At 36.9% G+C, this 13,784-nt stretch overlaps 3 protein-coding genes across 3 annotated transcripts; 1 reads left to right on the forward strand and 2 right to left on the reverse strand.

Moving 5' to 3' along the window:
• Window positions 1-297: 297 nt before the first annotated feature.
• Window positions 298-4,270, reverse strand: LOC5510134. Its single transcript, XM_001630569.3, has 3 exons — window positions 3,876-4,270; window positions 3,137-3,396; window positions 298-2,385 (listed from the first exon to the last, which is right to left on the reverse strand). Exons 1-3 carry the CDS (start codon window positions 4,168-4,170, stop codon window positions 1,768-1,770), a joined length of 1,173 nt encoding a protein of 390 aa, XP_001630619.2. The 5' UTR covers window positions 4,171-4,270; the 3' UTR covers window positions 298-1,767.
• A 152-nt stretch (window positions 4,271-4,422) lies between these two features.
• On the forward strand, window positions 4,423-12,638 carry LOC5510135. Its single transcript, XM_001630535.3, has 6 exons — window positions 4,423-5,097; window positions 6,242-6,514; window positions 7,146-7,457; window positions 8,683-8,764; window positions 10,367-10,572; window positions 11,233-12,638. Exons 1-6 carry the CDS (start codon window positions 4,698-4,700, stop codon window positions 11,562-11,564), a joined length of 1,605 nt encoding a protein of 534 aa, XP_001630585.2. The 5' UTR covers window positions 4,423-4,697; the 3' UTR covers window positions 11,565-12,638.
• On the reverse strand, window positions 12,330-13,732 carry LOC5510123 (dynein axonemal light chain 4). The gene is made up of 3 exons (XM_001630570.3): window positions 13,522-13,732; window positions 13,344-13,427; window positions 12,330-12,903 (listed from the first exon to the last, which is right to left on the reverse strand). Exons 1-3 carry the CDS (start codon window positions 13,603-13,605, stop codon window positions 12,739-12,741), a joined length of 333 nt encoding a protein of 110 aa, XP_001630620.1. The 5' UTR covers window positions 13,606-13,732; the 3' UTR covers window positions 12,330-12,738.
• Window positions 13,733-13,784: the final 52 nt, after the last annotated feature.

A 13,784-nucleotide genomic window follows, 5' to 3' on the forward strand; every position in this document is an offset into this window, starting at 1 on the left:
GAACATATGAGCCAGCGGAAGTGCAAGAGAACACAACAGCCTGATTTTCTTGCGCTTATGTTTGACCGACCACACTTGTGTTGCGCTTCCGTTTGCGCTTACGCCCTAACGGGAACCAACCTTTAGTACCACAACATTTACACTGCACATGGGTGGCAAACTCAACCCAAAATAACCACAGAAATGACTGCACCCATCACAACAGAGAACAACAGTATAACAGCCTGAGGGTGCATCCAAGGTATTAACTGGCTTATAACATGATCTATACCTAGTAAATAATAATATAAACTGGTGGAAAGAGACAAAACTCAATAATAGTTTATTTTTGTCGAAAAATCAAACAAGGTTTAGGTTATTATTGACCTGCAAGAAAACCCAGGAGAGTTGGTGGTTGATTGCACAAATTTGAAAAACTCAGATCAATACTGTACACAATTAAAATTAACTTTTAGACAGAGCAGGGCTGCTCCATGCTTGGACTCAATCCCCAAAGTTGGAGTTGAATTGCAAAATTTTCGTAGCCTTAATGACCTAATAAACTCCCAGGGCATTTATTAAATTTCGATGGTTCGAGGGGGGCATTCATTAGATAGGAGGAGTTTATTAGAAAGGGGCGTTCTTTACAAACTATGACACGGAAACGAGAAGTAGGCCTTGTTATTCCTGGATGCTACAATGCGAGGACAAAACGAAAGAAAATTGCAGACATCCTAAGCAATGAGATCAGGAACACTAGAGAGCAGTACCCTCATTTTGGACTTGACATTGAACAAGACGCTACTTGCTTACCAGTGTTAAGCATTTAATTGCCATTTATATTTCCGGCCAAAAAGTGGGTCTGTGTTGTTTGTTTTTAAGCTGGCAGGGAAGAAAGCGGGGAGGGGAGGGGGGCGTTTAATAGAGGGGGGTTATTAAATAGGGGGTTTATTACAAACTTGTAAGCTTAGGGGGAGGGACGTTCATTAGATCAGAGGCGTTCTTTAGATAGGGGGCGTTTATTAGGTCATTTATGGTAACTCAGAGTTTCAGTGTTAGCACACTGTGAGAATAAAGCTCACTGACAAGCGAAGAAGAGCGATTTATTTTTAAAACGCCAAATGTCTATTTTCAAGAACTGTAATGTTGATGACAATAAACAAGCAAAAGGAGTAGACGCCTCAGATAGCCACCCCACAGCCTAACTTTGCTGGTGGAATAATATTTTCCAAAATTGCACATATAAATTTGGCTGAACTTATTGTTGAATTTCAAAGGTTACAAATACAAATTTTGCTTTCTTGACAATTAAATCGATGCGTTGTTAATGTTCAATTGTTCTTGTTATCATATCAGTGGCAAAAAGTTTTTCGCTCATTTCTACTCAGTTTAAAATGATGGTCCTTTATTAGTATTCACGGTTATCTAGTTTTTAACCTACTCCTCCTTATTAGTATTCTAGTTATTAACCTCATTCATATTTAACAAGTTCATATTAAACCCCACTTTTTCTCTGCTGATACATCAAGCCCTTCCCATTTTTTAAGATTGTAAATTATTCATATGTGTTTTAGTGAAATAAAGGACTTGCAAGAACAAAAGAAAAGGTGTCAATCATGTAATAAATGGAGTCATTGGAACTTCCTTATTCTTCAGTTACCCTTCAAGCAGAATGCAAAGACATAACTGATAATACAGAGCTATTAGAATAAAGGTCCTCTGTTAGCTTAGTGAAAACCATTCACAGGTTTTTAAAATGAGAAAGTTAATCTGCTGCCTAATCTATTACTAGAAAAGGTAATCTCTATTGATGACGTCTACGCTCGGTATTGCTTCGCGTATTATCTTAATATCATCGGGTATAAGGTGGTTATAGCAAATAAATAAAGTCTCCAATGATGACAATTTCTTAAGCATCCGACACAGTCTTGGAACATGCTCTGCTGTGAATATATTATCTTCTATCAGCAAAAATCGTAGGCTTGTTGCAGACTTGCAGATAAACCTACACATAGCTTTCACTGCATAAGACATCCCGTTGCGTGACAGATCCAAGACCTCTAAGTGACACAATGAGTCTATGCCCATAAAGGCATCAAGCTCAGACTCACGTATACCACACCCACCAATATTTAGATGTGTTAAATTCACTTTGAGACTTTGCAGAACTTGGCAAACACCACTCCCAAGCTGGTTTTCTGATAAATCAAGTTTCTTAAGATTTGTTAATATACTGAAGGTAGAAGCAAGTCCATCTATGGCTTCAAAGTCCCTGTGTTTGATCAAGTTGTAAGCAAGATTGAGGTCTGTGAGGTTGGTGAAAGTTATAAGACTGCGGCATAATGTGACGACACCCTCTTGTTCCAGGGAGTTGAATGGACAGTGTAACGTATTGATCACATCAGCCTGCAAGATCAACATGCTAAAGATCACCAAGAAGCAGATGATTCAAAGTGGTTGTGACAAAGTTCTGTCAATTGACTAGAACCCCCCACCCACGCACAACTATTATTTAATATTTGTAGCCGTAGCAGGCCTTGAAATACGGGGTGGGGGGGGGGGGGGGGGTGGGGAAGCACAATCCTGAAAAATTAAGAAAATATTTAGGGGCACAGCCACGTCCCTACTGGTCATTTCCATATAATTTTTTAAAATATTGCGGGGCACATGCCCCCAGTGCCCCACCCCCTGCTACACCCCTGATATATTTCATCCAAAAGTTATTCAGCAGAAAATAAGCAACACCATTAATTAATCTGTTAGCTATTTATCTCAGAGCATGTTGCTTCTGTGCCTCTTCACCACTGGGTTACAGGTTCCTATTTCTTATGTGAATTGGTTCTTGCTTTCCCCCTGAGTATTTTCTGGTTTTCCTTCCCTCACAAAAAAAATAATTTTGATATACGGTAAGCAGTGTTCTGTTTCAGGCATTAGTCATATGGCAGCTGTCTAAAGCACCCTTAACGTCTTTGACTGACAGCATTGTATTTGTGCTCTTATAATTCAGCATTTTAGCTGCAAGGAGAATGATTAGCTTTTAAACAATAAGTATTTGTTTATTTTGTAAATATCTACCACCAACACCACCTTTGTATGGGAATACAAGTCCCTCCTCAGATAATTAATTACAATATATGCACATCAACTTTATACTCACCTCTAGTAAAGAAACCAATGAGCACAATTTTGAACGGTGAAGCTCTGATATGCTCAGCTTGTGAACCTTGATATCAACCGATGTATGATCCACTAATGCTTCTTTCACCAAAAAATAATTATCCTGATTCGCTATGCAGTCTAAAAACACAGTTAATGACGATGTTCTGTAGCAGGGAGCCTCGTCAGGAGTAGAGGGCTTTTGGGTCTGCAATATGCGATGCTGAGTCATACTGCAAAAGGCAGACGTTCCTCTGGTACCTTAAAATTAAAATAACCATTTAAGCATAAATTAATATAACAGATTTTTTTATGGGACAGATTTATTCAAAGGCATACTTTATCTTGGGTAACAACATTTCTATAACAGGTTATACAGTAATCCCAGCAACCACATTTTCTTATCCATTCTGTCCTGATTTCGCTTGTTTAGCAGACACAGTGGAATTCAAAACTGGACTATTTCACTGACATTATAAATACCCATACACCAACTCCTACAGTGTAGGACCATAAATACTATAGTATGGTTACCATCTGAACAATGCGTTAATGCGTTAATCTACAGCATTTATTAGTATTTATTTATTTTTTATTTGTAGCAGTATTTTTCACCCCCCCCCCCCCCCCAATCTCTAGCCTGAGTATCAGGCGATCCTCAGGCTACCCACTCTCCCCCATTTTCCCATCCCAAGGCTACCCTACACCACGCCCCAAATATTCTTTTGAAAGCAACACACCAATATCACATCCCGTGATGTCCACCACACGAATCTCATGACCACTTTTCTGTAAATACCCAGCAAGCAATACGGCGTGGCTTTCATCGAGAGCATCACAGTTCCGTAAAACGAGCTCCCTCAGCGGCCATCTTGTGACGAGGGTTTCTAGCGTTAATACCCGATCTTGCTGAACGGAGGCAAACAACAGCGAGTTAAGTATCGTCCGTGGTAGAGATGTGAGGTCTATTTTGAGGCTGCGGTGATCGTTGATGGCTTTTTTGGATGCTAATTCTAATAAACTTTGTAATTTCATACTGATATGTGTTGACTTTCGTCTTGTGATTTTAGCCTATGTACCAGGCGTTCCTTGTCACACGGGAAACCCAAGTATGGGTAAAAAGTTTCGTTTGCTAATTGCTATGATTTCTTTTTTTAGGTAAAGAACAAAAGATTATAATTCTCTAAAGTTTTTTGGAATGATAACCTGTGTCTATAAGAGCAATGAGTAAGCAAAAAGAAAATATTTTTGGAAATTTCTTTGAGGTTTTTGGTTACCTGTGTTGACACGTGACCAGCATGTGACATCGAATGAACCGACACAAAAACACAATCTCATTCTATTTCTGAAGTCCGTAAATTGTTACCCAGTAATTCATTGTTCTGCGGGGTGTATGGAATGAGGGTCAAGCTAGTGAAACCACGGGATAGCGTCACTGCACGCTGCTTGTCTGCAGTAGTCTACAGTAACTGAACTTTGAATCTTTCCTAGACGTACTTTTAATCCACTTCAATTTCAATCAAAAAGTGACTTAAGAACGAGTTTGCTCAAGCTCTACCGACATGGCCGAAGACACAAGAAAATTCCGTTATCTGTTTGGAATTACACTCCTTTATCTCAGTTTATTTGCAAGCTACGGAGAGAGAGGCGCGAAATCAAGCAACCGCAGACATATCGGTGATAACGATTTGGATGTCGTAATAACAAACGACGGGCCTACAACTATTGGGGGGCGGACTACCTTAACAGCTACCATAACTTCTCCTGAACAGAATAAATTTGAGTTCTGCTGGTTTCTTGATGAATATCGAACTAAAGAGAACTGTACTATTGCAACACATAGTGACACTTTTGTTAAATCAGACTGGAAATCACCAGGTTGGAAGGATGTTGAAGTGAGTGTCAAGCAATGGCCGAGTCCAGTCAGACAAGCAAGCTCTTGTACTCGTGTCCTTGTTACAGGTTAGATATTGTTACACTGCTTATAGGCATTCTTTTCGAGATGAAGAATTGCCTGTACCCCGCCCCCCCAAGCAAATACTGGCTACATGTCTGCATTCTCTTTTTCTTGGACATACTGTAGACTACATAATGAGATTGCTTACAGTGCAACAAGCTGTAACAATTGAGTGTTTCTGCATAAATACTATTTCTATGGCCAAATTTTTGAGCAGTCGAAGGCTTGCATAAAGATTCAATCTACTATAAAAAATATTCCAGACGCAAGTATAGTCCTTTCATCTTGTTAGAGCACAGGCAAAATATTTTTTCAAGGAATTATAGATCAGGGGTTTTTCTTTTTATAATCCAAATGCAACTTGTGCATTATAGGCGTATAAGTTTTATAATTGTCTGTTTTTTAATCTAGTTTTGTTGTTTTGTTGTTCATTTTCCAGACACCTTTGAGTATCATTTTCCAGACACCTTTCAGTATCATTTTCCAGACACCTTTGAGTATCATTTTCCAGACACCTTTGTTATGCCATCAATGTGCTGATTGACCCAGCACAGTAAACAGCACAGTTAATCTTCTAGCAGTCATGCACTAGAATACTCCTGTATCTGTGTCAGACTTATTTATGTCTCTGGGGAGCCAACTTAGAAGACAAAGTAGTCTAAAATAAGACACATTTGGTCCAAATCTGGAGACCTCTTCCCCTGCGCTTGTCATTCTTATTTGAGCATACTATGTTTTATGAATAGAATTGTTTTAGTGATCGATGAAATACACTTTGTTTATGTTGTGTTTCTTTTGTGCTTTCTGCCAAGAGCTTTTTTCTCATTTTTTTTTTATATTATTATTATTATTATTATTGTTGTTGTTGTTGTTATTTTATTAATCGGCTTGTTAATTGGGCACAGTGGAATTCAAAACTGGACTATTTCACTGACATTATAAATACCCATACACCAACTCCTAGAGTGTGGGACCATAAATACTACAGTATGGTTACCATCTGAACAATGCGTTAATGGATCTACAGCATTTATTAGTATTCATTGATATTTTATTAGTAGCAGTATTGTTCACCCTCCCCCCCACCCATTATTTAAAAACTACTCTATCTAACATTTTTTATATAACATTTAAAATATTATATATCAGATACAATAAATTGTCAACTTGCTGCAAGTTCGTCAGAGGTTGGACCAGTGAACCTCTCCGTCATTCTCCATGATCCAAGTCAGCTGTTTCCTCTATCAAATATATTATTCTCATGGAACTTTGGTGATGGCCACAGACTGTCAGGCAAAGGAAGATATAGTGTGGTGCATAATTTCACTCAAGACACGCATTACAAAGTAAATGTCTCCCTACAAGCTGACGTAAGTGGAAGGCAGTACAATGGGTCAGCAGATACTAATCTTCACTTATATGGTAGGTGCCTACGCGATTAATGGTTAAATACATGTTGAAGGTGGAAATATGGGAATGATGGAGAGGGGGACGAGCTATCCCATTAAAAGTTCAGAGATATTTTACACATTTTTTGGTATGAGGGAAATGGAGTTCAGTGATTTTAATGGAAGGAGTAGGGGGCAAACTACTGTAGGTTCAAATTTGAGTAAAGAATCAGGCTTAAGCTGATATGGATAACTCCTCAGGGATCAATTTTGACCAAGATAATATCAAATGTTGTCCAGATCGAATACTGTCGGGATAAGCTTGAAGTTTAGAAAGAAAAAGGCTTACAAATAATACTCTAATGTTAAAGCACAGAAATTACCAAAAATGTTAAAGTAAAATGCTGCTATAGGAGCACATACAGGTTACGAAAAAACAGCATCAACACAGTCAATTTCTACCCATGCTCACCTTAACCAGGTAAATAAATCACTAGATAGACTATAGATAATTGAACTTCCCTTTCCACCTTACTTTGGTATCATATGAATCACTTTTTCACCTTACTTTGGTATGAATCACTAGATAAACTATTGATAAAGGTATTTCCCTGTGTATATGAATCACTAGGATAAACAATAAAAATGGTACTTCTCTTTTCCAGTGAGGTTCTGGACAGATGCTTCTGTCACCAGTGCACCAGGAAGCAAGACAACATCAGTGGACGGCAAGATCTATGTTGCTAAAGGACCCGTGACGTTCACCCTTCTCTATAACAACCCTTACTCCATTGTGACAAACATTTCAACTGACTGGAGTTTTGGTGATCAAAGTACAAGTTTGCATTATACGCATGACAGTATAGTGCATAATTTCACTCAAGAGAGGGAATATAGTGTATGGGTGACCCCAAGAATTATGACAAAGTATAGCAAGCATAGCCTGGACTCTATTTTAAAGGCCATTCATATTAAAGGTAAGAGTTGCCTTTCTTAGTCACAGATCATTCCTCACTAGATTGTTTTGATGAAGTTCAATTGAGCTATTCTGGTCATTTGACCACTTGTTTCTTTGTATTCTTAGCAAGCAAAAATGGGCACAAAGAAAGTCGGCTCATTTCATTTGCACTTTTTTTGTTTCTTTTTGCATCACAAAGAATCTCAAAAAGAATGATTATGATAAAACATAATAAAAAAGTATGATCATGATAAAAACTATGATCATAATCAAGACATGATAAAAAAAGTATTTATCCTGATAAAAAAGTATGATCATGATAAAAACATGATAAAAAAGTATGATCATGATAAAAACATGATAAAAATGGGGGCATTCAAGCCATGATAAAAAAGTATTTATCCTGATTAAAAAAAGTGTTATCGTGATAAAAACATGATAAAAAAGTGTGATAATGATAAATACATAATAAAAAAAGATCGAGACATGATAAAAAAAGTATTTATCCTGATAAAAAAAGTATGATCATGATAAAAACATGATAAAAAGGTATGATCATAATCAAGACAATAAAAAAAGAATTAATCATGATTAAAAAAAAGTATGATCGTGATAAAAAATGGATCATAATTTTAAAAATGTATGCACGGTGACAATGCTCATTAACTGATAAAGTCATAAGAACATAGATTTTGCTCTTGCTACTTGTGCAAATGTTTATAAAGCATGAATAATTTTAAATTTTGAATTGAAAAAGGAATCCTTACTACCCTAGCTAAAAGGGAACTCTGATAAAAATTGATAAACATGGTAACATTGTATAAGTATTTTTTTTTACCCATTCAATAGCAATAATGGTTGTTTACCATATCAGAAATTCTGGTACTTCTGGTTATTTTGTAAATGGTACAGATTCCTCCCCCTGAAAAATTTCAAAAAAATTTGGAATTGCTTGAGAGGTAGTCCACTTTCACAGGGGATACCAGAAATTACGGGAAATTGTGTACCATTTGCAGTTTTCCATAGAATATTTGACTAATGCCCACATCGGCAACTATTCCCCAGAACCCCAAAAGTAGAATTTCTGTGTACAAAAATAAAATGGTACATAAGTCACCACGGAAATTCTGGAATATTGGAAACTTTTGCTTACCGTTGTAGCATCCTTGGAAAAAATGGGATCTCTTTCTGAAATTTCCAATTAAATGGTGAACAACCAACATCTCAGCTTTATTTTTCAACAGAACCTATTACAGATTTTAATGTTACTGATCTTGCAACATCTGATGCAACTATGGCCAAGCTGAATGTGACATGCAAAGGAAGGTAGGAGACTTGAAGTATTTATTACTTATTTAGCCCAAAGCCCGCATGACTGTGTGAAAGGAATGTTCATTTGTAGACCTTTGAGATTGATATTTAAAGTGCCCCTAGCATCAAATTCCAGCAACTTGTTTTTAATATTTACTTATCCTGAGATGAAGAATAGTTAAAGAGTTTTCATATGATGTCAGAAAAAATCTCGAAATTTGACCTCAAGCAAAGATACGAGCGTTTAAAAACAGCTCTTCGTTTTCAAAAGTTGACCCCATAAAACGAGCCTCCGCCCAGTGAGAACAGCGGGTGATTGCATCAAGCTAAAAAGTGCAAGAATTTTTTTAATCTAGGAGCTTTTGAATGACTAATTTCACTTTAAAGAGGTCTGGGATGTTAAGTTTAAAACGCTACTTCTTTTTGCATCGTTTTTTTTTTGCCGCTAAAATAATACATGGAAAAACTGTTGTTGCTACACTTTTTTTTTCAAGAAGAAGTGAAAATAATGCTTTGCCTTTTTTTTTAATAAAAAACGCTTTTAGGGCATGTTAGCAATTAAAAATTATTCGAACAACCCTTTGTTTTGAAAGAAAAGGACTAGAAAAAGAACGAAAAAGAAAATAAAGAAAACGAAAAAAAAATGTAAAACATGCGGGTAAGACTTGAACCGCTGATCGAGGGATTGTATTCATGCGCGCTTCCTGTTTGGCCATCAAGGCAAATGGAAAACTTCACCGAAAAAATAAGGTATTTATCTGGTACCTGTTGTAATCAAAGCATCGTTGAAAATTTGTGAAAAGACTGAACTCATTTGAAAAATTATACAGATGATCATATTGAATAAGAAAAATAATAATATTGCTCTGGTAAGGATTCCTGAATAAAGGAGGAACGCCTGGCCCTTTCGAAAAGTGGGGTCACTTTTCGCTCGAGAGTGTGATATTATTTACATTTAAAAACCATCAAAACCCCACGAAAACCCGTCGTATGGCAATAAAACTTGGTATGGTTTGTTTTCAAGTCCTAAACAACTGATATATTGGTATAAGCCCGGAAATTAAGAGTTTGTTGCTACAGTTACTTTAAGTACAAGACCCCCCCTAAAAAAGATAAATAAGTCTCATTTGAAAAGGTTTTAAAATTGTTAGGCTGTTCAACTGCAGGAACCATGAGATAAGATGACCCTGTGTCCCTTCCTAGCGTACCTGTAGGCTTTGATAGTTTTTCCAGCACGAAAGGCTTGAAAACATGGAGTTCGCATAACCCGGCCGCCATCTTGGATAATGCGCTCTGCAGGGGGAGGTGGAAGAAAAATGCCCCACACATTTTTTATCCCCCTCCCCCTGTGGAGCTCATTATCCAATATGGCGGCCGTGGTATGTGAACTCCAAATTTTCTGGGGTTTTTGTGCCGGAAAAACCATCTAAGCCTACATGTAGGCTACTGATTCTGAATCAGGAAAATCCTGATGATATCATGGAAGACTGGACATTCTGTTGAACTTTATCAAAATATTTATATTTTTATATACTGTCATTTTTATACATAATCCTTCAATGCCAGTAATGGGGATTTCTATTGTTATTTAGTCATGTGATTTTTCATTTTTCACAGTGGACCTTTCAAAGTTTGCTGGAACTACATTGGTACGAAACTAGACCATGCCTATGTCACCTCATCCCCGCCCAAGTGCCTTTGGTCGGCAGAGGTGTGTAACTTCGTGGTGACAGACAGACGAAAGAAGAATGGTGGCTTCTTAAAGGTCACTCTTTCAAGCTATGTCAGCCGTGAAGAAGTTGTGATGATGATCCATAATACAGGTAAGTACATTCCCATAAAATATACAGTAGAAACCCATAATTAAGAACCTGAAATTTAATAACCTTTTCTGCCTACAATTTTCATGGTTCTTGTGGGAAAATCACATTGTTAAGGCCTTAGAAAGGTCTTCAATTTGGGGAAGAGTTTGTTTAATGGTCATAAAATGGTCTTATATTTTTCTTAAATTTCAGATAAAAATTTTGAATTATGCTTTGAGCGATTTTCTGTTGCCCAAAATTTCTAGATCTTAAAAAATCTTAAATTTGTTGACTGATCAGCTGCAGATTTTTTATTTAACAAGTGAAAATGTGTTTAAATATAAAGCATTTAAAGAAAAAAAAACATTTAGGTTTACTCTAAAGGTTCTTACTTGCAGGCTTTTATTGTTAGAATAGGGGCATCTCTGTTAGTCTGTAGTTTTGAATAGATTATTTATTCACAAAATCAAATTGAGCCATCAGGGTTACTTCAATAACTATCAAGGATTTCTAATCTTAAATGTTTGCTGATACAAATAGACTTGTTTAGTGATCAATATAGTGTAAGAGTGATCAATATAGTATAATGTTTTAGGAAATAACATCTATTAAAAGACTTTGGATGGGTAGGAGGGATAAAATGACAACCCTCAGACCAATGGATTATTATGTACTTTCCAGGTCCAACTATCATCCCTAAGCCACAGCCTCAAAGTCCAGGTGTGATCGCTGGTGAGACCATTGCTGCACTGTTTATCTGTTCAGTAGCACTATTCATTATCCTGATGTACGGGATCCGTAAGCTCTACAAGGCACGGCAGCATGCAGTGCTAGAAACTGCAGACTTTGACTTCCGTGACGAAGACTGTCGTAGCATTGATTCAGTCTATTTAGAGCCAAGGCGTGGTTGCTTATCATTTGGATTTCTGAGTGGGTGTAGGAAGAAGACAGAGACTTATGCCTTGTTAGATCAATGCCAGAACAACAGTAGTAGCTATTCAAGTATCTTATAACCTCTGTGTGACAAAGTGTGGATGTGTTTTGTGAATCACTATCCGTGTTTACATAGAAAACCCAATCAAGTTACACTGCGTCGTCTGATCTATAGTAGTCCCTGTTACTTGTGAATAGTCCCAGTCCCATAAGCTATTTTTATTAGTACAATGGGTATTGGCTATTTTTACTAGTCTGGCAGGTTAAGGCTATTTCTATTAGCCGGATAGGTTTTAGTGGAAGTGGCTCAGATTTCGCAATGTAACTTGACCTGATTTTCAAAGTTAAAGTGCAGAGCATGGTTGGGGTTGAAATTGTAGAGCATAGGAAGGCATTAGAGGATGGGAGAGGTCTTTCTTTTTGCCTTGAAAAAGAGGTTTATGGACCCTCCTTAAAGCTGCATTGTCACCAGTGTACTTTTATCGGAAAACACAAAAAATATTTCAAAATATTAAAAGCAGTGTGTCTATTGGAAGTTTCTTTGATGTTGTGATTGATATTTAGAACGGATGGCCTGTTATATATCTCGGATTATAATAGATTCTTTTGTCTTTAGACGGTTGAGGTTTCCATCAGACCTCCGGAAGTAAACTGGTGACAATGCGGCTTTCAGAAATAGAAGAATGCCTTTATAGATAATATCTCCTCTGCAGCTGTTCTTTGTGTTGGCCATGCAACGCTCCCATTAGTTGTGTGACGGACACAAAAAATGTTCATCCAGGATCATCACCATAAATCTGGTGTTATTTTGATGATACACCTTGTACAGCAATGAACAAACTAAATTCACAGTAATGTCTAAACTTATTTAATCCCCACCAAATTGTGGTAATATATATATTTTACAAAGAGTTTACAGAATACAACATGATATATTTACATAAACATGATTACAACCTAATACAGAAGAATGGTAATTACCTATATTTACATTTTGTGAGATTGTTACTATGAAATCTAAAGTATTATTTGAAAATAGAAGGTACAAAATGACATTTGGTGTATAAAGAGAAAAAATAATATATGGGAAAGTCAAGAGATTGTGCCATTTGTAAATACAAATTTGAATTTAAAAATAAAACATTTTAAACACAGTACATTGTATTTTGTACATTATATCTGTGGAGACCATCTTTTAGCAAGGAGTACAACCATTGCAAATAGTGTTAAACCCTTCTTCCTTGTCTACAATGTTCAAGAGCACTTCCATATGCAAATAGCAGTTGTCCCACCAAAAAACATGTACAGCAGATTACGGACTTCATGGGTGATCTCAAATCCAAATCCCTCCCCAACGACAGCATGCCATGAAGCACCAAACTTTTTATCCATACTTTCTTTAATCATTTTTGCAGCAGTCTGAAAAATGAGAGAATGTTAAGGGGTGGCAGAGTGGTCCAAAAAGTAGGGGGTGGGGGTGTAAGGAGGGTGTTGTTCAGGGGGGAGGGTTGACAGAGTTGTAAAAATAAATTTACTTAAACGTTTTTTTTAAATATGAGATTGTCTTCTATTAAGCCATCAATTTATACATGTAACGCTTGATACATATTAAAGTACGTATCAACTGTGTGTTCATGTAAAAAAAAGAAAACATCTGATCGCGGAGAAGGGGGTTGATTGACGCCGGGTTTTTTTTAATGTTCTGTATTCAAATTTGCTTATAAATGGTAATTAACATTTTCTGAATTTTTTGTTTGCATTTCGGTTTTGTCGGGGATTGATCTTAATTTGTCTAATAAGCCATCATTTTAACGTGGTATGGGTGGGATTAAGGGAATATGATATGTTGTACTAGTTACCTCGTTGTTATTTGAAAACTTTTCGCACGCAGTTACACACAACTCCATTGCCTCTGTCCGCATTTCATCATTCATATCCGAGTACTAAAAGCGCAAGGGATAACGCACAACATGAGATTGATGAAACTTTCACAGGCACAAATATCCAACACAGGCTCAAAACAACAACCGAACTCACTCGAATTAACGGAAAACTGTGGAGTCTTTTGTAATCGTATCCGCCGGATTCTTGTGTCCCGGTAGCTTCGGGATTCTCTGCCATCTTTTCTGCAAACCGATTTCACGGTTTGGTGTTATTTTGGTGAGAAAAATAGCAAGAAGTCGTCTACGATTTGTGTTTAACTCAAAATCCAAAATGGCGACTTGTATGGAGAGGTTTCCATAGTTACATTGTGCCACAGGAAAACCACCAAAACTAAATGTTTTTGTATCTGTTTTCAG

This window comes from Nematostella vectensis, chromosome 12, assembly GCF_932526225.1.
Source record: "Nematostella vectensis chromosome 12, jaNemVect1.1, whole genome shotgun sequence".
Taxonomy (NCBI): Eukaryota; Metazoa; Cnidaria; class Anthozoa; order Actiniaria; family Edwardsiidae; genus Nematostella; species Nematostella vectensis.

Excerpts from the sequence above, each read along its gene's own strand:
- LOC5510135 (XM_001630535.3), top strand. The coding sequence starts at position 4,698 with ATGGCCGAAGACACAAGAAAATTCCGTTATCTGTTTGGAATTACACTC. Across the intron at positions 6,515-7,145 it reads TACTAATCTTCACTTATATG|TGAGGTTCTGGACAGATGCT; the intron begins GTAGGTGCCTAC and ends TCTCTTTTCCAG. Across the intron at positions 8,765-10,366 it reads AATGTGACATGCAAAGGAAG|TGGACCTTTCAAAGTTTGCT; the intron begins GTAGGAGACTTG and ends CATTTTTCACAG.
- LOC5510134 (XM_001630569.3), bottom strand. The coding sequence starts at position 4,170 with ATGAAATTACAAAGTTTATTAGAATTAGCATCCAAAAAAGCCATCAAC. Across the intron at positions 3,397-3,875 it reads CATCACGGGATGTGATATTG|GTACCAGAGGAACGTCTGCC; the intron begins GTGTGTTGCTTT and ends TTTAATTTTAAG. Across the intron at positions 2,386-3,136 it reads CATTGGTTTCTTTACTAGAG|GCTGATGTGATCAATACGTT; the intron begins GTGAGTATAAAG and ends TTGATCTTGCAG.
- LOC5510123 (XM_001630570.3), bottom strand. The coding sequence starts at position 13,605 with ATGGCAGAGAATCCCGAAGCTACCGGGACACAAGAATCCGGCGGATAC. Across the intron at positions 13,428-13,521 it reads ACAGTTTTCCGTTAATTCGA|TACTCGGATATGAATGATGA; the intron begins GTGAGTTCGGTT and ends TTGCGCTTTTAG. Across the intron at positions 12,904-13,343 it reads AGTTTTCAAATAACAACGAG|ACTGCTGCAAAAATGATTAA; the intron begins GTAACTAGTACA and ends CTCATTTTTCAG.